Source organism: Pipistrellus hanaki (assembly GCF_964339955.1).
Source record: "Pipistrellus hanaki genome assembly, chromosome: 5".
NCBI classification, from domain to species: domain Eukaryota; kingdom Metazoa; phylum Chordata; class Mammalia; order Chiroptera; family Vespertilionidae; genus Pipistrellus; species Pipistrellus hanaki.
In genome coordinates, this window is record NC_140507.1 from 35,613,633 (window position 1) to 35,636,557 (window position 22,925).

At 42.4% G+C, this 22,925-nt stretch overlaps 3 protein-coding genes across 8 annotated transcripts in view; 2 read left to right on the forward strand and 1 right to left on the reverse strand.

The window, feature by feature from the left end:
* FGF2 (fibroblast growth factor 2) overlaps positions 1-6,033 on the forward strand; it is a 41,080-nt gene extending 35,047 nt beyond the window's left edge. Inside the window, exon 3 of the mRNA XM_084886755.1 lies at positions 271-6,033. Within this exon, the coding sequence (XP_084742881.1) occupies positions 271-456 (186 nt within the window). The 3' untranslated portion in view covers positions 457-6,033. The remainder of the gene's footprint in view (positions 1-270) is intronic.
* On the reverse strand, positions 644-19,133 carry NUDT6 (nudix hydrolase 6; the record flags this gene model as incomplete). 6 transcript variants are annotated; one of them, XM_084886718.1, is made up of 5 exons in its annotated part: positions 644-1,306; positions 5,422-5,476; positions 11,437-11,492; positions 15,583-15,786; positions 19,046-19,133. In XM_084886718.1, 5 exons carry the CDS (start codon positions 19,131-19,133, stop codon positions 909-911), a joined length of 801 nt encoding a protein of 266 aa, XP_084742844.1. In that variant the 3' UTR covers positions 644-908. The 6 variants fall into 6 exon arrangements, with proteins under 6 accessions (XP_084742844.1, XP_084742847.1, XP_084742845.1 ...); XM_084886721.1 differs by lacking the exon at positions 19,046-19,133 and adding an exon at positions 18,628-18,648; XM_084886719.1 differs by lacking the exon at positions 19,046-19,133 and adding an exon at positions 17,972-18,586.
* Positions 19,132-22,925, forward strand: part of AFG2A (AFG2 AAA ATPase homolog A) — a gene marked incomplete at its 5' end in the record, with an annotated part of 210,022 nt that continues 206,228 nt past the window's right edge. The window contains one exon of the mRNA XM_084886584.1: positions 19,132-19,294. Coding sequence (XP_084742710.1) covers positions 19,132-19,294 — 163 coding nt within the window. The remainder of the gene's footprint in view (positions 19,295-22,925) is intronic.

The window sequence follows — 22,925 nt, forward strand, 5'->3', positions numbered from 1 at the left end:
CCTTGCACCTAACGCATACCTGCCCCTGGGGGGCTGTAGAAAGGGTCTGTGGCTGCCTCCATCGAAGAGATCAGCTGGAGGCCATCCTGCATCCTTCTGTGGGGCCAGAGCCTGGCCTGCCGAGTCTGGCTGGTTTGACTGTCCCGCTGAACCCAACAGCACTGCTGCTGGTTGAGCAGAATGGGCAGTGAATTGTCATAAATATTTAATATGAAAAATAAAATAATAATAGCAACAATAACAACTATCTATTCTTTCTTTATTTTTCAGAAATGTGTTACGGATGAGTGTTTCTTTTTTGAACGGTTGGAATCCAATAACTACAACACTTACCGGTCAAGGAAGTACTCGAGCTGGTATGTGGCACTGAAGCGGACTGGGCAGAATAAACTTGGCTCCAAAACAGGACCTGGCCAGAAAGCCATCCTTTTCCTCCCGATGTCTGCTAAGAGCTGATCTAAGGGCACCATCTGATCTCGTTTCACATAAAGGAAGAGGTATATTTTAGGAACTTGTTAAGGAGAGGAAAAGAAATTGTGTGCGGCCATCTGCTCAGTTTAGACAACTGGTCAGATAACCTTTGAACTAATAGTAAAATATTTAACCATTGCCTTAGTAAAGAAAAACAACAAGAATTCCTGGAAAATGTATAAATTTCCACCTTTTATATAGCATTTGCCTTTATCCAGTGACGCTTACTTAGAGCTACAATCTTTCCATACATTCACCCCATTCGAAAAGAGGCTTTAAAAATGTGTGCATTTGCAAATTTCTTCACGGAAACCATACACATTAGAAAATTAAAGCCAGAGATTTAGTGAACCCAAAATGTGCACCATTCTTAGAACATGGCACTCATTGATCTACATGTACAATTTACTAAAGATTTTTACACGTGTTAATACGATTTAATCCACTCCCGTCATCGTTTTGTAACTGTCTGGCAGTTCCCTGTGGTAGAGTTTGTAGAACAAGCCCGTGTACACAGCTGGGAACTGCTCCATGGTCAGGTCAATCTTCTCGAAGCCTTCCCGGTGCCCGTACAGCAGCAGCCGCGCGGCCCTGCTGGTGACGGGCGTGGTGTTGGCGGCCGTGGCCAGCTCAGCGAGGTCCATCCACTCGCACCACAGGCACTCGTGCGGGCACAGCGTGATGGAGAAGGAACGGGGCTTCAGACGACAGATGATGTACATGTCCGACTTCCCGAAAGCCCCAGGGTGGCTGTGCTGCTGCCGGATGCTCAGGAGGGACCTGAATTCCGATTGTATGCCAGTTTCTTCAAAAACTTCTCGAACTGCTGTGTCTCCTGCGTGAACAAAAGATGTACAAATCAGTGACTATCACATTTTCAGAAGGAGTAACTTTATCTAAAGGATTTTCAGTTGGAGTAACTTTATCTAAAGGTTCAGAAGCAAAACTTCAAGAAAATGAAGTTTTCAATATAAACTCTGACACCCTGGAATACCAAAGTATTTTCTTACCACTGTACACCTGAGAAGCTTTCAGAAATAGTGAATATTTCTTTGGCTGCTATGGTTGGGGCCTATCCATCTGATATTTTTGGGGTCACATATTTTTAACCTCTTCCTGTTCTATTTCTCAAAAGATGAAAACATAGGTTGCTAAGCTGCGGTTGCTGTTCCCACATGTTTCTTCGTTGTTACCTGTTCCTGATCATTTACCGATGTTGGTGTGGTGGGGCTGCGGGGTGTGGAGACTGGGCAGGAACTGGGACCTCTCCTGGTGATCTGGGGCAGGTGTGGAAGACGGTCAGGCCTCCGAATCTCAGAGAAGATGCCTTTGCAGTCTTTTTGTTGTTCTCGCTAATTATCCAGTCCGGAGAATCCCACTTGGGATTTGGGGCAGTTCCTTTGTTTCCTGAGATTCCAAAGAATTTAGACTCTTTCCTCCAACACCTAGATCTGCAGCCACTCCATCAGAGGTCTTAAATAACTCGCAGTACACAGAACTTTATAATAAAACAGGGCTTTCACATTCAGAAGGGTGACTTTTATGGGGCAGGATTTTCACTGCCATTAACATATGTTGGTGACTGCTTTTTCTAACTACCCAGATGATCCCCTCACAGCTTCCTCTAACTCTGTGATGCTGTCATTATCTCCCAAAGGGGCACAAGAAGCCCTGAAGATAGCTGCCTTCCTCACCCAGTTTGCTGGGAAATAGAGTTGCATAGATTTTTGTTCAAATGCTCTTTAGTACCCGCCTTTTCTTGTTTGTCAAACAGTAAATTCTATTTGCCTTGTTAGTAGTCTTGCTAGTCTTACTGGTGAAGAGCAGGCAAGGAAGAGGAAGGCAAGGAGACAGTCTCCAGTTCTATGTGCTCTGGATGGACCGTCTTCCCAGTTCCCTGGGTAGCCCCGGACGCTCCCTGAGAAATGGCTCTGCAGGTGTGTGCAGGAGGAGCAAGGTGCTCTGAAATGTAAGCCATCTGCCATTTTTTAATTACATGCCAACTCCCCTTAGAACTGAGATTTGCCACAGGTTGCACAGGGTTAGAAATTATATTTTTAAATTAAAAACATAAAAGAATTTATGCTAAAAAGGGAAAAAATTCCTTCTAAGAAAAATAATCTTTAGTCTGACATAGAATCCATACTTGTTATTGAATCTATTAAAGACTGTGGCACTAGTGTCTCACTTACCTATAGTCTTTAATCTATTAAAGGCTGAGGCTGGTCTCACTTAACTATTGGTTAAGTGTTCTTGAAACACTTTGAAAACTAACCATGGGGGTCCTGTCTAGTGCTCAGCATCACTAGTAAAGACCTGGGCCTTTAGTTCCCATCTAGCCTGTTTCCGTGTCACGGATCACAGATAGGGACAGTCGGGAGTCAGCCCTGTTCAGCAGTCACTGGGGCAGTGGACCCCAGCGCAGCACTGCCTGGACAGTCTGAGCAGTTTAACTTGAGTCAGTAGAGCAGTGGCTAGACGAAAACTGAATGGCAAGTAAGTGCTTTTGTGTCCAGGGTATGAGAGTGCCCTTCTGCCCCTAGATGGAAATCTCTTCTCCAAAGATTTTGCCATGAATCTGAATTTTTTATTTGGATAAAGTGCTTTTCTCTGTTGTACCTTTGTTATTTTAATGTACTGTAAGCTAAACTGAAATACCATTTTCTGTGTTTTAAGTCTGAAGAACATAGGAAAAACCCAGAGGGTTGTTTCTATTTTTGCTGATTGAGAGAGATGTTTAAAGACGTCATAGCATTTTGTTTATAGAACAATAGTGAGATGGAGTTTATATTTGTTATTTCTATTTTGTGATATTTAATGATAGGATTAGGTTGAAATAAAATAAAATCATAGAAAAAATTGTGCAGAATGTGGGTTTTCCTGGTGTTTCACTCTGACTCTGGGGCACCGATGAACTTGGACCAGTGGCTGATACAGTCCTCAGGCCATGCAGGGGGTTGTCCCTGGCAGGGGTAATGGTGTTTTTTTTGGAAGGCAGCTCCTCCATTTTTAATCTTTGTACTCCTAGAGTAGTATATCAAAGCCTGAGGATTGCATTCCATTTTGTATATGCTCTTCTTAATTCTTTTTAGACACTACAGACAATAGTGCTTCATTTACCTAGTATCAGAGAATGAAGGATTGCAAACAGGTGTGTTTCCCAGTTAACCAGTGTTTACTACTTATGAGCCAGTATGAATGCTTGTACATTGGTGATGGCAGTATTCCTAAAATAGATTATATTCCTAAATATAGATTTTAGAAAAAGCGATTAATTCTTGGATGATTTGGCTTCATCATTAAAAACATTTATTATTGTATTGTATTACAGAACAGAATGCCCTTGGATAGTCATAGTCGTTCAGGACTCTACTGTCAGTTACCATTTCCAGCTGCTTTCAGGGTTTTATCAATCTAAGGCAAAGCTTTAATTTATACTAGAAAGTATGGTGAATGCCAACTGCTGCTTTTTTCTTCATTCCACATGACTGAGGTGTATCTATGGTCTCTGGGTAAGTGGGTTGTTGTGTCAACCACAAATACTTAAAAAGTAGTGAATTCTTCACAACTTGGATTTGAAGGGTTCTGGAGTACACTTAAACATAACTATTTGTCTTGGAAATGTGTTTCTTCATGTACATTTAAATATAAGTCTATGTGAAATTCTGAAGATCCATAAAATTGACCTCCAGTTCATTGGTGAGGAAGCTACACAAACCTCCTGCAGATGGATTCCTGCCTGATATGGGTTGGGTGAGGATGTAACATAAGCTTAACTAATCCACAAGCTCTCATACATCACATTAGGAAAGCGGAAGATAATTAGGTGTTGAGGATAAGTGGCTTTCCCTCCCAGCACTCACACTGCTACCAAATTCTCTTTTATTTCCACAGAAGACCCAACAGAATCTGGGTCATTAAGTACCTAAAATGCTATGAATTCATTTGAATACAGTAAATATACTTACTGGTTGTTAAGAGTTGGCTATATACTATGCATAGGGCATTTTAATCTGTGTAACATTTTTAGAAATTAAGTTTCAGGAATATATACATTTTTATATAAAATATCCAAGGATAATTTAGAAAATTGTGTTCACATAAATGTTGGCTAAAGAGAACAGGGACATGCAATATTGAGGGAAAAGTTGTAGAGAAATAATACTGGTATCCAAATAAGTTATCTATTGATTTATTATGACAGGGGCTATATCTGACCAGTGGGATAAGGAATAGGTAGAAAAACTCAGTTTCTCGTCTTTCATCTATTTCCTATAAAATCAGTGACACTGAGAATTCTTAGCTTTTTTCACATTGCCCTGTTTTCCATATTGAGCTCCGGAACTTGTTCTAAGGAGTTATGTGTTTCATGTGAGATCTTCTCATATGAGATATTTCACTATGCTTTGCTTTTGACTAGTCACAATAATTAGTAGATATTTTTTTCAAAAATAGAAGAATTAAATCACCATAGCTCTATAACTGACTTTATAAATAATACTTGTTTCAAAGTTCATGTAAAAGTTACTATTCATCTTTGTGTGATGACACAGTTAAGAATTTGTGTTTTCTCATGGTTTAATTCCAACAATTTTAGTCATATCCCAAATAGCTCTCAATGCTAAACTTTACTGATGCATATCCACAGCTTCTCACTTTCAAACAAGTCACTCTAGAAGCAGCCCTAAAGGGAAAAGCAGGTGTATCCTCCTGCTTTAATGGAGCAAGTTCTAATGTTACATGTTTTGCTGCTAATTTTATATCAGCCCTGAAATTTTATATCAGCCCTCTCTGAAATTTTCTTAGTCTAAACTAGTTAGAAAATTTAAAATCTTATTCTTAACTATATAACAAAAATAAATAAATAAATAAATTAATTAATTAAAAAAAAATGTAAGCATGAATGTCCTTAACATTTCCAGGCCGGTTGAAAAGATGTAAGATACACACCGATATCTTCCCCAGGCTCCGAAAGGCCTCCCGGGAACTTCCACATGTTTTTCAACTGCAGCATAAAGTCAGAAAATAAAGTCAGCACAGCTTCTACTCACTCACACACATATATGGTGACCCACAATCGTCACCCATATTGGTCAAGGTGGTTGAGGATTTATTTTTTAGTAATTGCATGTAAATTTTTTCCAGTTTCCTTCCTCATTACTCTTTTCCTTCTTTTGGGGGGAACTGGTAACTTATGAATTCTTTTCCCACTGTTTTTTTTTTTTTTTTTTTTTGGGGGGGGGGGAGAGGAAATAGAAGTGGTTTTGTTTGGTTAATGTGATAAATTCTGAATGAATAAGACAGTGAAAGGAACACATCTACTGAATTAATGTAATTTAAAAAAAATTTTGCTGCTAGTTAACTATTAATAGAGGAATTTTACAGATGCTGCTATAAATAAGTAGAAAATACAGTAAAAATGTAATCACTGAAGTATACTACTTTTAATTTCACATTTATTTTCTGTATTGTGTGTCTAATCAGATATATTAGCCTTATGGTTTTTCTTGCTCTATGTGTTAATGATTTCATTGGTAGTGTGAATAAAACTGATTAAGTTTGTGGGTTTTTTTGTGCACCTTTTTTGGGGGTGGGGAGAGACAGGTGGGAAGATCCAATCTTGGAATGGAGATAAACATGGGGAAAACTGATTAAAAATAATTCTGAAAAGGCACGGGACAATATCCTTATGGCTGACATATTTTTTCCTGTTAGAGGTCTGTTGTACCTACCCAGTCACCATGATCAAAGCTGAAGAATGAGAAATTAGGACATACTCATAAAGGCACTACAGCTTGGAGCCAGGACACCTTCTACTCTTCATTCATAAAACAAGTTCATGGACCTTTTTCTGGTGTGTTTTGCGGCCCTCTCATTTCCTGGATGGGTGCTTCTTAAAGTGTGTCATTTCCCAACTATGCTAGGTTGGAGAGCAGTGGCATGGTTCCCGGTTTCCACAGACTGCTGATTATGTGGGTCCAGAATCCAGGCTTTCCACCCTTCTGTGTCTGGCTCAGACTTGAGGTTCATTTATAACTCATATTATGTTTTATTTTATTAATGTAGGAAGATATCGCTAAGGATGTCTACGTTAATGCACTGTCTTTGGGGAGTTCCATTCTGAGATGATTCCAAAAGCTATGTTTATATGGAACCGCTGCAATCTTTTTTCCAATAGAATACTGGACTTCACCACCATAAATTTATTTCTAACAGATATAAATGCTTCTTTAAACAATAAAAGCTAACTTTTTTTTTAAAACTTAGACTTGATGACAATAATTGGAGATTGATTCTTGATTACATTTGGAGATACGAACTTATTGAAAGGGGAACATGCTAGATAGAAGGACTGAAAACATCTCATACAAATTTGATTTCCTTTAGCTATGGAAAAATTAAATCTATTTTTATGCTGGTGAGTAGTGTTTTATATTTTCTGGCACCATTTAGCTTTAAGAGCTTGTTTGAAAAAAAACTCCCTCCATCTCCAAAAAAGCTTCAGCCTGCAGTTAGTCTAAGTGGGAGGTAGAGAGGCCCTTGTTAGGTGGTTTGAAAACCTGGTTAATGTAGCTCTGACCTATGGAAAGATGAGTATATCTTCTTTTTTAATATCAAAGAATATTCCCCATTAACTGGGTTGAGCAACATATTAATAATAACATCAACAACAAATACTAGGTAATATATATTACCTAAATGTTTTTATAATAATTATTTACATTTAGCCCTGGCCAGGTAGCTCAGTTTGTTAGAGTGTCATCCGGATACACCAAGGTTTCAGGTTCGATCTCTAGTCGGGGCACATACAAGAATCAACCAACGAATGCATAAATAAGTGAAACAAAAGATTGATGTTCCTCTCTCCCTCCCCCGCTCTTGAAAATCAATTAAAAAAAAAAAAGAATTACACACATTGAAACTTTACAGTAATCTATGAAGGACTATCCCCATTTTGGAAGTGATGAAACTGAGGGCATAAAAAAACTTAATAACTTGCCTGAGGTGACACAGCTAATGTGTAGTAAACTTGGTTAAAATCCAGGCCTTCTGATTCTATCCATCTTTCAATAAATTTTAAAAGTTGTTTAGCTATTTTTCCACGAATCCCTAACTACTATTTTCTGCCTTTTTATATAACTTTTGCTCTTCAGACCTCACTGGAACATTCTATGTAATCGGACCAGAATTTGTATCTGAGACTTCCACCACTCCAAGGCTTGTGAATTTGAACTGTGACCTCCTGGTTCATAGGTCAAAGCTCAGCCACTACCAGCCAGCACAGAGCCACTGTAATTAGATAATAAATTAGCTACTGTATTATCCTTACCAATGAGATAGAAGCTGCCATAGAGATCTCTTAGTAAGTTTGTTTATTGAACAAAAATTTATTGAGTGCCAGTGAGCCGGGTATACAGAAATTAATGCACCATGTAGCAAGCCCATTCTCTTTCTCCCCATACCACTGTATTTTTCTTAACACCACTGCCTTATATATTATTTATTCTCTTGTTGATTATTTTTATCTTACCCATTTGTATATAAGCTCCAGATGTAGGAACTTTGCTTTGAGTTCAGAACAGAGCCGACGATGTAGTCATTACAGGAACTCGGGAATGCCAGTGAGTAAGTGAACAGGTCCCTGCCCTGGTCTTGGCTTTTTTAGCACCCAGTTTACAGAGAGAGCCACTCTTAGATCTTTTATTTCTCAAAATCATGGGGCAGGTGAAGTATTGGACTATATGGATAGGGAAGGAGGATAGATACATTTTAAGTATCATTTTAGCTTTGTGTCTGTTTGTTTGTGGTGAGGATTTAACTTTGCAAGTATGCCTTGACAGCAATGCCTGGGCAGAGGGAGGCACTAAAGGAGGAGAACTGTCTCAGATGTCAGAAAGAATGCTAATTAGTTGTTTATGGTTAATGGTTGGTATTAATGCTTAAATTCCACCTAATAACAATATAATTGCAGAAATTAAATATGGTTTAGTGTCACACTTTATATATATATTTTTTATTACAACACTAAACTATACATGAAAACTCAGTTTTCATCTTTTGTTGCTCTCAGATGGATCACTGCTTATTTTTCAATTTTATAAAAAATAAAATTGGCCAAAACCGGTTTGGCTCAGTGGATAGAGCCTCGGCCTGCGGACTGAAGGGTCCCAGGTTCGATTCCGGTCAAGGGCATGTGCCTTGGTTGCGGGCACATCCCAAGTAGGGGATGTGCAAGAGGCAGCTGGTTGATGTTTCTCTCTCATCTATGTTTTTAGCTCTCTATCCCTCTCTCTTCCTCTATGTAAAAAATCAATAAAATATATTAAAAATAAATAAATAAATAAATAAATAAATAAATAAATAAAATTGAAGCCCTAGCTGGTTTGGCTCTGTGGTTAAAGCATTGGCCCTCCGACTGAAAAGTCTCAAGTTCAATTCTGTTCAAGGGCACATACCTTGGTTGCAGGCTCAATCCTGGCCCTGGTTAGGGTGTGTGCAGGAGGCAACCAATCAGTGTCTCTCACATCGATTTTTCTCTCTGTCTGTCTCTCCCCCTCCTTTCCACTTTCACTAAAAAAAAAACAAAAAAACAAAAAAACAAAACAAAACAAAAAAAAACACCAAAAAAGACAAAACAAAAAACAAAAGGAAAAATATATCCTTGGGGGAGGATTATCAAAACCAACAAAATTGAAGCCCTAAATAGTAGTATCATTTCTCCTAAACGCATACAGAATCCAAAGTCTATGTAATCTGAATTTGTCTCCAGCCTCTGCCAGTCCCAGCTGCCCAGAAGCACAGTAGGAACATGAAAAGCAGTGCTTTCTCATTCTTAGAGGACCAGTCACTGGTATGTTTGCAAGTCAGCAAATGAAGAGTCGGAGCTCAAAGTGCTAGTGTAGCAGTTCTCAGACTTGACCATGTACCGAGTCACCTAAGTTTGTGAACAACGGCTGAGCAGCATTCCCAGCGTTTCTGATTCAGGAGGTTGGTGGGGGCCTGGGAACGTGAATTTCTAATAAGTGGATGCTGTGATTGTCTCCCAGCTCCAAACCCACCCTCTGTGCTCTGCCTAAGGATGCTGAAGCTGGGACCCTGCTAACCATTTCTGCTTTGCCAGGGGACTCTCCCCTTTAGGTTCCATCAACAGACTTGTAAGGCAAGGGGAGGAAGGAGGGGCTTTCTGAGGTCCAAGCACAACATACTTTACGTACTCAATAAATTTCTGTTGATAAAGCTTAGTTTAAGTCAGAGGATCTGCCTTTACTAAAACTTCAAAAGTTACTTTTAATTATGAGAATGCTTTTAGATCGAATTTCTCAGAAATGTGTGATACTTTCAGCTCTCATTGCCAATAGTTGTTTAAAATTTAAAAACATATATGCTGGGGGAAATGTTTGACTCTGTCCGCTGTTATTTACTGAAGTCTCAGAAAGCATTAAAAATAATGACTCTCTTTCACTTTTATTATCCTGAGTGAGCATGAAAACATTTGTTTCTTAAAAACCTTTGTTGGTTTTAGTTAAATAGACTTTTTATTTTTGTGTACAAAGCTTTTCACATTCTGTTCCCAATCTAGCTCTCAGGTCACATATTTTTCCACTGCCTACACTCCTGGCCACAGTGAAGTTTTTGCTACTTTTTCCACAGTGTGCAATGGGCTGGATGCTTATGTCCTCCCACCCCCACCCAATTCATATGTTGAATCCTAATTCCCAATGTGATGATGGTATTATAAGGGGAGTCTCTGAGAGATGACTGTGTCATAAGAGTGAAGCCCTCGTAAATGGGCGTAGTGTTCTTATTACAGAGATCCCAGAGAGTCCCATGTCCCTTCTGCCATGTGAGGACACAGTGAGAAGACAAACATCTATGGACCAGGAGGTAGGACCTCATCAGACACCAACTCTGCTGACGCCTTGATCTTGGCCTCCCAACATCCATAACTATCCTAATATGCAAATCGACCATAGAGTGGAACGACTGGTCACTATGACATACACTGACCATCAGGGGGCAGATGCTCAGTGCAGGAGCTGCCCCCTGGTGGTCAGTGCACTCCCACAGGGGCAGTGCCACTCAGCTAGGCTCATGGCTGGTGAGTGCAGTGGCCCTGGCAGGAGCTTCTCCTGCTTCTGAGGCAGCGCTAAGGATGTCAGACTGCTGGCTTAGGGGGGCAGTGGGCCTAAGCCAGCAGCTGGACATCCCCCGAGGGCTCCTGGACTGAGAGAGGGCACAGGCCAAGCTGAGGGACCGTCGCCCCACTGAGTGCACAAATTTCATGTGCCAGGCCTCTAGTTAGAAATAGTGTTTGCTGTTTAAGTCGCCTCGCTTGTGGTATTTTTGTTATAGCGGCTAACCGCACTGAAACATCAAGTCGGCTCCTTTCCAAACTCTGCCCTTATGTATGCAATTCTAATTATCTCAATCTGTTTTTCTGCCTTTTCTTCCTGGTAAGCTCCTATTCATTCTTCAAGATACAACTTAAATATCACCTCTTCTGATAAATCTTTAGGGACTTTTTAAAGGCAAAGTAAATTGTTACCATGTGTTGTATGACTGCTTTCCTAAATTGATAGTGAGATGCAGGACACCAGGGGTATTGTCTTACTAATCTTTGTATGCTCAGCACCTGGCTTGGAGTAGGAGCTTAATGAATGTTGGATGAATGGAAGAATGTCTTGATAGTCTGTTAGAAAGAGAATTATCTTCCCAATTAAATACAGCCATTTATAATTTTCCAGTAGCCATAAAATAATAGTGAGCTATAGTGAGGTTACCCCAACTTTTCAAGGCCTGCATAAGCATTTATGGATTAAATGAATAGCCAAATGATCCATAACTGCTTAGGAATAACTTTTAAAATATCTGTAATTCCTTGAGCATATAAAAATTTCTACATTTTATTTTTCTCCAGTGAGAACTGAACATTTAGAAAGCAATTTATAAACAGAAGCAACTTACTTTATTTCGATCTTGGACAACCAATATTTTTCTAGTACTTTCATCAAGTACAGCTCCTATTGGAGGGAAAAATAAAAAATAATTGACAAATATTAATTTCATCCATCTTCGACTCCTCCCACATTCTTATCTGTGGCCATTAAAACCCTGCCCATCCTAAAGACTTAATTCAATTCCACCTCACCCATGAAGATGTACTCTCTCCACAGAAACTATGCTGCCCAGTAGGATAATCATCTGCAGAGCTTCTCCACATTGTCTATTGCTGAGGGTACACAGTTAAATAAATTAATATTTCTATCCTTTTATAGTATTAATTTAGTGTCCAAAAATTTTTAAGTGCTTATAAATATTTATTGAATGAGTTGACTTTCCATTCTCATTTTTATTCCTCACATTACTATGTATAGAACATGGGTGGTGGCCCCCGATGATCCAAATCTTAAACATGTCGATATTCAGTTCAAGACCTTCCTGGAGCTGCCTAAATTTGTTTACCATGTATGTACACAGCTTATAACATATCAATATATTGCTTTCGGACACTTGTTTGTTTTATATATGTTTAAGTTCTAGTCCATTCCTTTTACTTATTCATTCATCATACGCATTGCCCAGCACACTAAGTATTTGACTAGGTGTTAGGACTAAAAAATATTTTTTTTCTATTTCTCTTCGGGCCATCCTGGGTCTTTTATACTTTAATGATTTATATTAGGTTCCTATAAATTCTGTAATTTAAAAATATTTGTATTTACATAATGTGAGAAGATATTACTAAAAAGATATTTTCTATATTTCCATTCATTCTTTCAATATTAATTGAGTTTCTATATATATTACATATAGGATCTATATATAGTATATGAATTGAGCTCCAATTATGTGTCAGGCACTTTTCTGAGTGATAGGGATATAGTGGTGAACAAAACAAAATTCCCTATCCTCAATGGGATTCACAAGTTGTGTGTATGTGTTTGTGTATGTGTGTGTAAGAGGAGATGGCAAACAAAAAGTCAATTATATAGAACATGAGAAACTGTCACATGCGATCTGGAGATAAAATATAGAAGGGAGTAGGTATGTGGAACACAGGAAGAGCAATTTTCTATGAAATGAAAACACATTTTAGTATTTTTAAGCAATAAGGAAAACCACTAAATGAGATATAATTAATATTAATGTTTGCTTCTATAAGAAAACGCAAACTATAATTTAATTGGACTTTACAAAGGATAGAATGTCAAAGGAAGACCAAGGAATTCTCTTAAATTTTAATAATTTGTGATTAGTCAAATTGAAGTTTTCCATAATGAATTCACTGTAAACATGAGCAAAATATTCCAAAGACAAACTGAGCAGTGCCAAAGCAGTGAGCGACCCCTGCTGATCACAATACAAAAGTTAAATCTATAGAGAGCAGAGATTAAACAGAGGTTATTTAGTATATCATTGTCATTAGTCAGGACCTGTGCCAAGGGCTTTCTGTGCATTACCTCAGGTATTCCTCGCAATAACCCCCATGAGTGGCATCATTCTGACTGTCCACGTTCAGGCTGCTCTAAGACCCTCCTCCAGTGGGCCTGGTTTGCAGCAGTCATTGTCATGGCAACACAACCCCTTCACCACACTCTAGCTGTGTTCTCAGAGGGTTTCCATCTAAATATTCAAACACTTATTCAAGAAATAGTTATTGTGCACTGACTTTATATCAGACACTGTCTTTAACCTGAAGAGACAGTGGTGAACAAGAGACAAAATATCTGCCTTCATAGGGTTTATTGTGGGGAAAACTAAGTAAATGAAATAAGATAATTGTGGATTTCCATCAGTCCTATAAAGGAAAACAGCTAGATAAAGGGACAAAGGATGATGGGACTGACCTATAGGAGGACTCTGTGAGACAGAAAGGCCAGGAGTTTTCTGAGGAGGTATTTGAGCAGAAGCCCTAGGGAAGAACATTCAGGAAGAGAAGAGGCCAATGGGTTTAAAGGCTCTGAGGGGATGAAAGAATTTTCCTCCACCCACTTAGGTTCTAGCTCCGGGGACTTTGGAATTGACAGAAAACAGATCAATGGAGAAAAATATGCATTTTATTTGATGTTAATATTTTTATGTGGCGTGGAGTAGGGTGGAGCACTTCATAGAAAGAAAATCCCCAGAAAAGTAGTTACCATTTTAACAAAGAGCGAGAAATTGTGGGTTTGGACTAGGGGAGGTAAATTATGGGAAAGGGGCTAGAAAGCATCTGGGGAAAACTAATAGAATACAAAGATCAAGTCAGTGTGTTTGTCCAGACTCCTCTCATGTCAACTCCCGCTTCCGGTGGTAAGAATGCTCTCCTCCTTATACTCTACTTTTAGGTTGAATGGCGGCACAGAACTCTTCCTACATCTGCTGTTTCTCCATTGTCTTCAACTGAAAAGACTAAAAGTACGGCCCAAAGTGGCATATTCTAGGTCCTAGTCCCCTCTACCAGCCACAGCCACTTTTGCTGCTTATAGCAACAAATACCAACTATTTTCTCTTTACCTAAAAACTCTATACTTTTCCAGACCATATTCTTATATTATCTCATCCCCATCCCCAATAGCCACTTCAAACCCTACTTGTTCAAGATTTTTGTCGGGTTCCAGAATCTCATTCCCCGAATTCCTGTGGTAGATCTTAACTCCAATATAAAATATAGTATGTAGATAGAAACAAGTCCTTCGTAGAACACTCTTTATGCACACAGTACCAATTCTGTAATAGTAAGTGGAAACTCTTAGTCTGTACCAACGAATGGACAATCATTTGTGTGACTTCCTAATGAAGTGTGAGGCTATCATCAAATTTTTCAAATAGTCTTGTGAGGCAGACCCCAATGGAAAGTTTCTGAGTGCCTGTGCTCGAGACCATGAACAGAGAAAACACTGGACAGCCTTGAATAATTCCTTTAAATGATTTCAAAAGTACAAGCTATCTTTGAAGCCTCTTGTAAATTATATGAAGACAAATAAAATTATTATTGATTACATTACTAATTAATGTGTATTACTGCTTTCATTTATTTTAGGTCATGAGGATTCTTTGCTATTCTAGTTTTTCCAGAAATCTAGGAATGTTCTTAACCCGACTCTCAAAGAGAACAGCAGCAGCAGCAGCAGCAGCAGCAGCAAACTTATTAGAGAAGCACATTTTCAGGCCCCACCTGAGATCTTCTTAAAAAAATTATTGGTAGTCATTCCCAGCATGTTTTACAAGTTTTTTAGGTAATTATTCTGAACACCACAATTTGAGAACCCGTCTTAACCTAAATTAAGATTTTTTTTCAATGTTAAAATATGTACACAGATAATAATTTAATAAAAAAAAAAAAAAAAAGAAAAAGAAAAAAAAAAAAAGAAAAAGAAAAAAAAAAAAGATTTTTTTCAAGACTTTTTTCAAGACTATCAGTCGCTGGCCATAGCAGGTTTGGTTCAATGGATAAGTGCTGGCCTGTGGGCCAAAGGATCCTGGGACAACCAACTGATGTTTTTCTCTCTCTGTCTCCCCATCCCTTCAATTCTCTCTCTCAAAATAAATAAAATAAAATAAAATAAAAAAATAATAAAGTCTGTTTCTGAAGCTAATCAGTAACTTTGAAATTCTAGAATATATTTAAATTATGTTATTTTAAGCAACTGGTACAATAACTAAATGTAAATATCTTTAAGAAGTAATGTTCAAACCATTAAAAAGCTGATTTGCTTTATCTTAAATTCAACCCATGTTATCTTATTATTCTACAAACTTACATAATTAGTACTAATACGTTTTACCATAATGAATTCATTCCCTGGTCCCCATTCAGTGTTCTATTTGAGTAGTGAAGTTCACATGGGTGTGAAGCACGTTCAAACACACCCTTTGGAAAACTAAATGCTGAACTAACTTGCTTATGCTCAGAGCTGCCACGTGCTGACCTCACAGGGCAGACTCCCTCTATTCACAGCACTAGCAATAGTCCCGGGGACAATCATCTCAACGATCTTTTCCAAGAGGATACACCATCGCCCAGGCTGTACGAAGTAAGAAACTGGGGGAGCCTTTAAAAAGGTAATGCGGACGATTTTGAGTTAGAAACTGACCCCCCCAAAAAAAAGGAAAAGAAAAGAAACTGACCCGCCACGCCCACTTGGTGTGTGGCGTATCCCGGGAGTCTGCTGGGCCCCGGGCCCAGCCACAGGGCCAGCGTGGCCGCGCCCGCCTCCGCGTGGTGGAAGCCGAAGCCCAGGGCGGCGGCCGCGGCGATGAGGCGGCTCTGCAGGATGGGCACGTGCAGCCAGACCGCCGCCCGGCCTTCCGCGCGCCACTGCTGCACTGCGGCTGCAACGGAGGAGACACAAAGGCGTCAGTTACTCCAGCTCACCTTGGGGGTCACCTCCCTCGGGAAGCCATTGTAAGCGGCCACTTCCCTTACTAGCTAGCTACGGGGGCGGGGATCCCAAAATGTCCTGGTGACACCAGCAGCGCGGGAACTACGTTTTTTTCGATATCACGGCGGCCTTGTCTGTGTGACTTCCCCACCAGAGCGAATTCCTTGTCAATAGGCAGTACCGCGATGCCCTTTATGTTCATATCACCAGAGACAATGCTGGGCACATAACTGATCAATAGTTGTAGAATGAACAACAACAACAAAAAATAACTTAAAATGCCATTTTTATGTTCCTTTTAACATCACGTTTTAATCTTTTTTTTTTTTTTTAGAATAAAATTACCTTTTTAAAAAATATATATTTTATTGATTTTTCACAGAGAGGAAGGGAGAGAGATAGAGAGCTAGAAACACTGATGAGAGAGAAACATCGACCAGCTGCCTCTTGCACACCCCCTACCGGGGATGTGCCCGCAACCAACGTACATGCCCTTGACTAGAATGGAACCTGGGACCTTTCAGTCTGCAGACCGAAGCTCTACCACTGAGCCAAACCGGTTTCGGCAAAATTACCTTTTTTTATTTCCAACTAATGCAGGGCCGGGGAACAACATGACAAACATTAAGAACAGTTTGCCCCCATGCATCCTTGGGCCTCTGAATTCTCAGCAGCGGGGCCTCAGGGGACCCATGTTGCCACAGAACTGGAAGGCCTGTCACAAATCTTAAATCTTTATAAACGAGTATTATGGGCTTCTATTTTCTCTTGAAGAGTTCTATTGTCATTTAATTTTTTAATTTATAAATTTCAAGAAGATAAAATATAACTGTTTTTAAATAAAGTATGCAAGTTCTAGGAAGTTCTATAGTCAGTGTGGCTAACAGTGACACACAACACAGGGTGCATGTGATCCTCAGGTGGCTTTGTGTTTTTCTTTATAGGAAATGCTATTCAGTTTTGTTTCACTCAATAATAGAACCAGCAGTAGCTCTAGGAAGCAGTTCAGTTCAATAAGAATAGATTTCAGAGCCCGCGCCTCAGTACCATCACGGCTGTTATGAGGATTAAGTAAATTAATATTTGTAAAGTCCTTAAAACAGTGTCTCGCACTTAAGTTAAATACAATAGAATTTATTTTAAAAATAAAAAGTATACGGTACTTCTGAGCCTGTAAATAAGTTTCATATAATTTATCTTGGATCACCATATCTATCCAGTGATTTGGGCTGGCATTATTCACATAAGCAACTTAAGGGGCAAATATTTTCCATGGTGAAAGGCTCAAATGCCCACAGAAACAAGTGGCAGGGCCTGGAACTCGAAACCTGGATGTGTGACTCCAAACCCAGCCTCCTTCTTGCTTTGCCTGCTGAGGGCACCTGAGCTTTACCTGCTCGGTCCCTGACAATAGACAAGCGTGTGCAATAGGTACCTGTATCTGCCCACACATCTGCACACCTTTTAGAGAATGAACTTTGGCTCTTTTACGGGTGGCACTGCTGGAAAATGAGAAGTCTGGGAATAAAGATGGTTTAATTAAGAAATAAGAGCACTTGAGATCTTGCTCCCAGACAAGAGTCAGTTTGGCTCAAATAAACTCTTATAGAAATTCTCAAAAAAAAAAACCCCAAAACCAAAACCAAAACCCAGCTCGCTTATATTCACATGGATCCTCACTTACTATATTGCCTAACAGGACAGAGTATTTGAAGCTCCGGTTAGTCTGAGGCTCGTTCCCTGGTCTAACTCCAATCTGATGATAAGGAGCCTGGGGGGCGCGGGGTGGGGGTAGTTTGAAAAACTGGCTGCCCACCAAATCAAGGCTTCTCTCAAAGCGAAGAAGGCTCCTCCTTCCCAACCTTTCCTTCTTATCACCGGGCTCAAGGTAAGAGAAAGGGGAGTTTCCTCTCTGCAGACAAGCCACCCACGCCCTCTCTGATTAATAATCACAGAAGCTTTGTCCTCTGGGAAGCAAACTCTAGTTCCTGACCCCATGTGAGTGCCAATCTGACCCCTGGGCACAGAACCTCTGGCCACTCGCTGTCCACCACGTGAGGGAGAGTCCGGGCAAAGCGCCCAGCGGGACAGCGAACAGCAAAGGGATGACACCGACCAGACCTGCTGGTCGCTACCTGCTGGCGGCGCCGCGCTCAGCACGTCCTGCTCCGGATCCAACTGAACCCGCAGCGCCCCCGGGCGCAGCTGGTCACCGGTTTTACCCGAGAGGGAATGGAGGCTCACAGAATCTGCCCCAGGGGAAGGTCACACGCCGGAAGGCGGACCAGAAACTCGGGCTGTGGATCCCAGAGCCGGTGATCGTCACCATGTCCCCCCAAAAGTCTCAGAGACTTCCCAGCAAAGGGCCGGGGAACCAGGGAGGCGGGTGCGACCACGCGCGCCCTCCGGGCTCGGTACCCGACAGGCGGACACCCGTGTGGGTCTCGGTTACTTCGATGGGACCCCTCGGCCCAGGCACTTGCCATGCAGGCCCTTCTGGAAGGTGGCGGCGTCCAGGCTGTCCAGAGCGCCCAGGCGCACCGAGACGCCCCCGAACCTGTCCACTTCGCCCCGCAGCCATCCGGCTTCGGCGGCGGGGGAGTCCCGCGCTCCGCTTAAGCCGCCCGAGGCCCTGCGGGGCGCGGCCCAGAGCTCGGCGCCTCGGACCCAGGCCAGCACCGCGCGCAGGTGGCCCCCGCTCCGCAGAGGCAACATCCCGGTGCCGGCCCCCGCTCGCCGGACGCCACGCCCCCAAATAGCCCCGCCCACGCGCCGCGGCGAGGAGGCGTACCTTAAACGTGAGAAGAGAGCCGCACGAGCTTTTCCGAGTGGAGCTGGGCTTACCGCTTTGCAGCGCTATCACCTAGGAGACCTCCAAGTCGTGTCCACCAGCTCCTCTCAGGAGTGTGCCCGGGATTCAGAAAAATGGGGAGAAACTTTCCCTCCGCTATTCCCCTCCCCGTAGTAGTTTAATTCAACGCACATATATTCAGGGGATGGGGAAGACGAATGTGTTACGAAAAAGTCCTGTCTTTCAGGAATGTGCCATCTAAAGGACGCTTCCATCCACCTAATCCGTTTTCCTTTACAGAAAAAAACCTCTTCGACCTCTTCAAAGACCTCAGGTTCTGAAGACGGTTGGTTTCCCCCCGCCTCTCCATGTGCGCTTCCCTCGGGGAATTTCGGCTTCGGGGCGGAGCCTCGCTGACCTCTGCCCCGGAAGTTTTTCCCACAGTGAAGCGCGCACGTTGAGCCGGCTTCAGTGCTCCAACTTCCAGGCTGCCCGCGGATCATCATGTCTTCCAAGAAGAACAGAAAACGGTCCAACCGGAGCTCCGACCGGGGTTCGCCCTCGCCCTCCTCGGCTCGCTCTCCTGCGGGGGCCTCGGCTGCTTGTCCCGAAGCCGGCTTCGCGGCGGCGACCGGGACTCTGGCGGTGATCAACTTCCTCGAGAAGGGTGAGCGCTGCGGGGAGGGCGGCGGGCGGCGCAGGGGGCGCCACCGGAGTGAGGGGCTGGAGGCCGGGCGGTGGGCCTGGAGGCGCGGCGCTGTGAAGGGCGGGCGAGGCCGGGCTGCGAGGGGCTCGGGGCCACGCGCGCCTCGGGCAAGGCGCCAGTGCCCTCTCCGTGATTGACTCACGGTCCCTTTTTTGTCGCCTTGAATCGCCAAGTTACACTTGGGACAACTTTGCCTCCTGTAAAGATAGACGACATAGTTAGCGGCCACATTGGCGCCTCCCTAGCCCGCACAGGGGACGAAACGCTGAGCCCAGTTCAGTCACGATGTGGGGACCCCCTTGCTGAGGGGCGCCCCGCGCCTTCGGGACGGACAGGTGGCTGCTGCCCGCCCGGCCGCACCGGCTCCGGCCTCAGGGGCGGCTCTTCGCGGCGGGTCCCCGTCTGGTCTGCTCCGCGCGGACGCCCCGGGGCGCGGGTGCGGCGCTAATCGTCCCCATTCTGTGGATTCCTCAGCCACACCTTTGGGCGCAGAGCCGATCCCGGGTCTCAGCTCCCAGGGGCTGGGAAGGCGGATCTGCCTGAAAGGTCCTTGATCGTCAAAGCCCCGAAAAGTGGGGCCGAGGGAACCGCTGGCAGGACGGGAGTCTGTCTCCCGTGGACCCCAAAGGCACCCCAAGAGCTAAGTCTCGGAGTCACTGTCTCCCGGGGGCGGGGGAACAGTGCGTCCTGTCCCCAGGCCGGTCCTCCCCGCCCGCCCGCTTCAGTGCGGCTTCAAACGCGCCTCCTTTACCCTTCCTTTCCGCCCTGTTCTCTCCCTCCCTCCCTCCCCCCCACCCCCACCCCACCCCCCGCCGTCTGCTCCGGGGACGTGCCTGCTAGACCTCCACTCAGGTCCCACCAACGCCCCCGGAGCTGCCCGGGCCACTGGCCCCGCCGCATCGCCGCCCTCGCTGACTGCGCTTGACCTCCCCGCAGCTCCGTCCAGGAAGCCACCATGTCCTCCAACTGGAAGCACTTGACTTCTTCATTTGACGCCTCGTCTGACTTTTCTAGTTTTCACCTCCACCTTTTGCCGGTGCTTGGTTTTCTTTCCAGGCTCATCTTCTTCCAAATGGTGAAGTCAGTTGGTTAGAGCATTGTCTTGCACACCAGAAAGTGTGGGTTCCACCTGCGGAGGCAATGATCCATGTTCCTCCCTCCCGCCGTCTTCTCTCTCTCTCTCTCTCTCTCTCTCTCTCTCTCTCTCTCTCTCTCTCTCTCATTAATAACGAGGATTACAAAAAGTTGAAGTTCCTCAATTCTTAGTCCTAAAACTCTTCGGGTCTTTATAAACCTTTCTTTGGCAAGTTTATTCACTGCCCAGATTTTACCCATCTGTCCTCAGCATTTTCAGATTTATATTTCTAGTTTATATTATTTCTCAGTCTTGATTTACTTGTCCTCTAAACCATCGATTTTCAACCTTTTTCATCGCATGGAACACATAGACTTTTAAAATTCTTCAAAAATATGTTTTTTGCCAGTCTGACCAAAAAATTGGTATAATTTTGATTCATTCACACTGGACAGCCATTGTTGGGTTGGTTGTTGTCATTTTTTATTTTTTTATTTTATTAATTTAACCATCTAGGGAAAAGAGGACAGTGCCCCTGATAAGTAAGCATGCTTTAAAAATTCTTGTGGCAGGCTAGTTGAAAATTGCTGCTCTAGACCAATGCTTCTCCAACTATAGGAAAGGTTTTAAAATTTAAGATATGCCACAGATCAGCACAGTTTTAAAAATACAATAAGTTCGGTTGGCATGGTTCAGTGGTTGAGAATCCATCTGTGGTTTGAGGCCAGGGTTCAGTTCCTGGTCAGGGCACATGCCTGAGTTGCAATGCGGGGTGTGCAGAAGGTAGCCAATCAATGATTCTCTCTCATCATTGATGTTTCCCTCTCTCCCTCTTTCTTCTCTCTCCCTCCCTCTCTGAAATCAATAAAAACATATTAAAAAATAAAAATAAATAAAAGCTTCTAAACATTTATTCTCATTTCTATGCTTATTAGGAACCAGAAGCAAATAGTTTGCCAACTACAATTTAAATAGCACTGGGGTATATCTCTTCTCTTGGATTTTTCAAAGTTATTTCAAGACTGATCTCAAGAACTCCTATTCAGAAATCTAGGAGTCATGTATGACAGCTCATCTCTAATATTCATTCCACCACCAAGTCTTGCTTATCACCTCAATATTCCCACATTACTGTTTTTCACTCTGTTCCATTGCTTCCACCATAATCCAGACACTATCCTCTCTCATCTGGACTGCTTACTATACTAGCCTTTCCATTTACTTCTTGCTCTGCAGCTGGAATGGTCTTTTAAATGAAGATCCTGTCATGAACCACCATTTCACCCCTCACTGTCCTGCCATTGCTGTTGGGTAAAGATCAGCTTGATATCACCTTTGGCCTGAATGGTCTTGACCTTCCTTATATGGCTTGTCTCCCACCACTCTGCCTGACCTCTTTCCTCTGATGCACAGTACTCCCTTCTGCCCATATCTCTGGACATGTTGTTCTCTGCTCAGAATTCATTTTTTCCTCTTCTTTTAGGTAATTCCTACTCTTCCTTCAGATCTGAATTGAAGCAATATTTTCTTGGAGAAGCTTTCTCTTATTCTTCCAAATGAGATCAGATCCCAATTAAAGGCTTTCTTAGTGTTTTTTTTTTTTGTGTTTTTTTTATTGCATTAATCTTTGTTTATAATTATGCAGTTATTCAGTGACTTTTAAAAAAATTCTTACCTGAGAATATACTTTTTAAAATTTATTTTTAGAGAGATAGGAAAGGAGAGAGAAAGAAACATTAATGTTAGCTAGAGAAACATTGCTCAGTTGCCTCTCATGGGGCTCCAACGGGGAATGGAACCTGCAACCTAGTTAATGTGCCCTGAACTGGAATCAAACCTGCAACATTTCAGTGTACTGTACAATGCTCCAACCAACTGAGCTACCTGGCTAGGACTCAGTGACGGTTTATAACTCTGTTATCCTGCTGGATTGTCAGCTACATAAAGCCAAGGACTGTGTCTACTTCTGTATCCCCAGTGTCTAGTGTAATGTCTATCGCATAGTAAAGATTTGCTGAATGACCAAATGGAACCTGCATGGTTTTATGAAATTACGTTTACTATCTCATTAGTTAATCTGGCACATATAAGCATGAAGTTAGTTACTGGGGATAGTGAATGTCAAGATCTATCTATATTTTTAAATGTATTTTTATTGATTTCAGAGAGGAAAAGAGAGGGAGAATCATTGATTGGCTGCCTCCTGCAGGCCCCCCACTGGGGATTAAGCCGCAACCTGGTCATGTGCCCTTGACTGGAATCAAACCCAGGACCCTCCATTGAGCCAAACCAGCCAGGGCAAGATTTTTTTATTTTTTATTTTTTTTTATTTTTTTATTTTATTTTATTTTTTTTTTGCCGCCCCCCCCCCCCCCCCCCATTGGGAGTGATTCTGACTCTCACCTGCTTAGAATCAAGGATGCCAAGGAGATTTTCTGGTATAAATACTAACAATGCAGAAAATTAGCCCAGTCTGGATAGGACTTCGAAAAAGAGAGAATCAAGCCCATTGTGTTC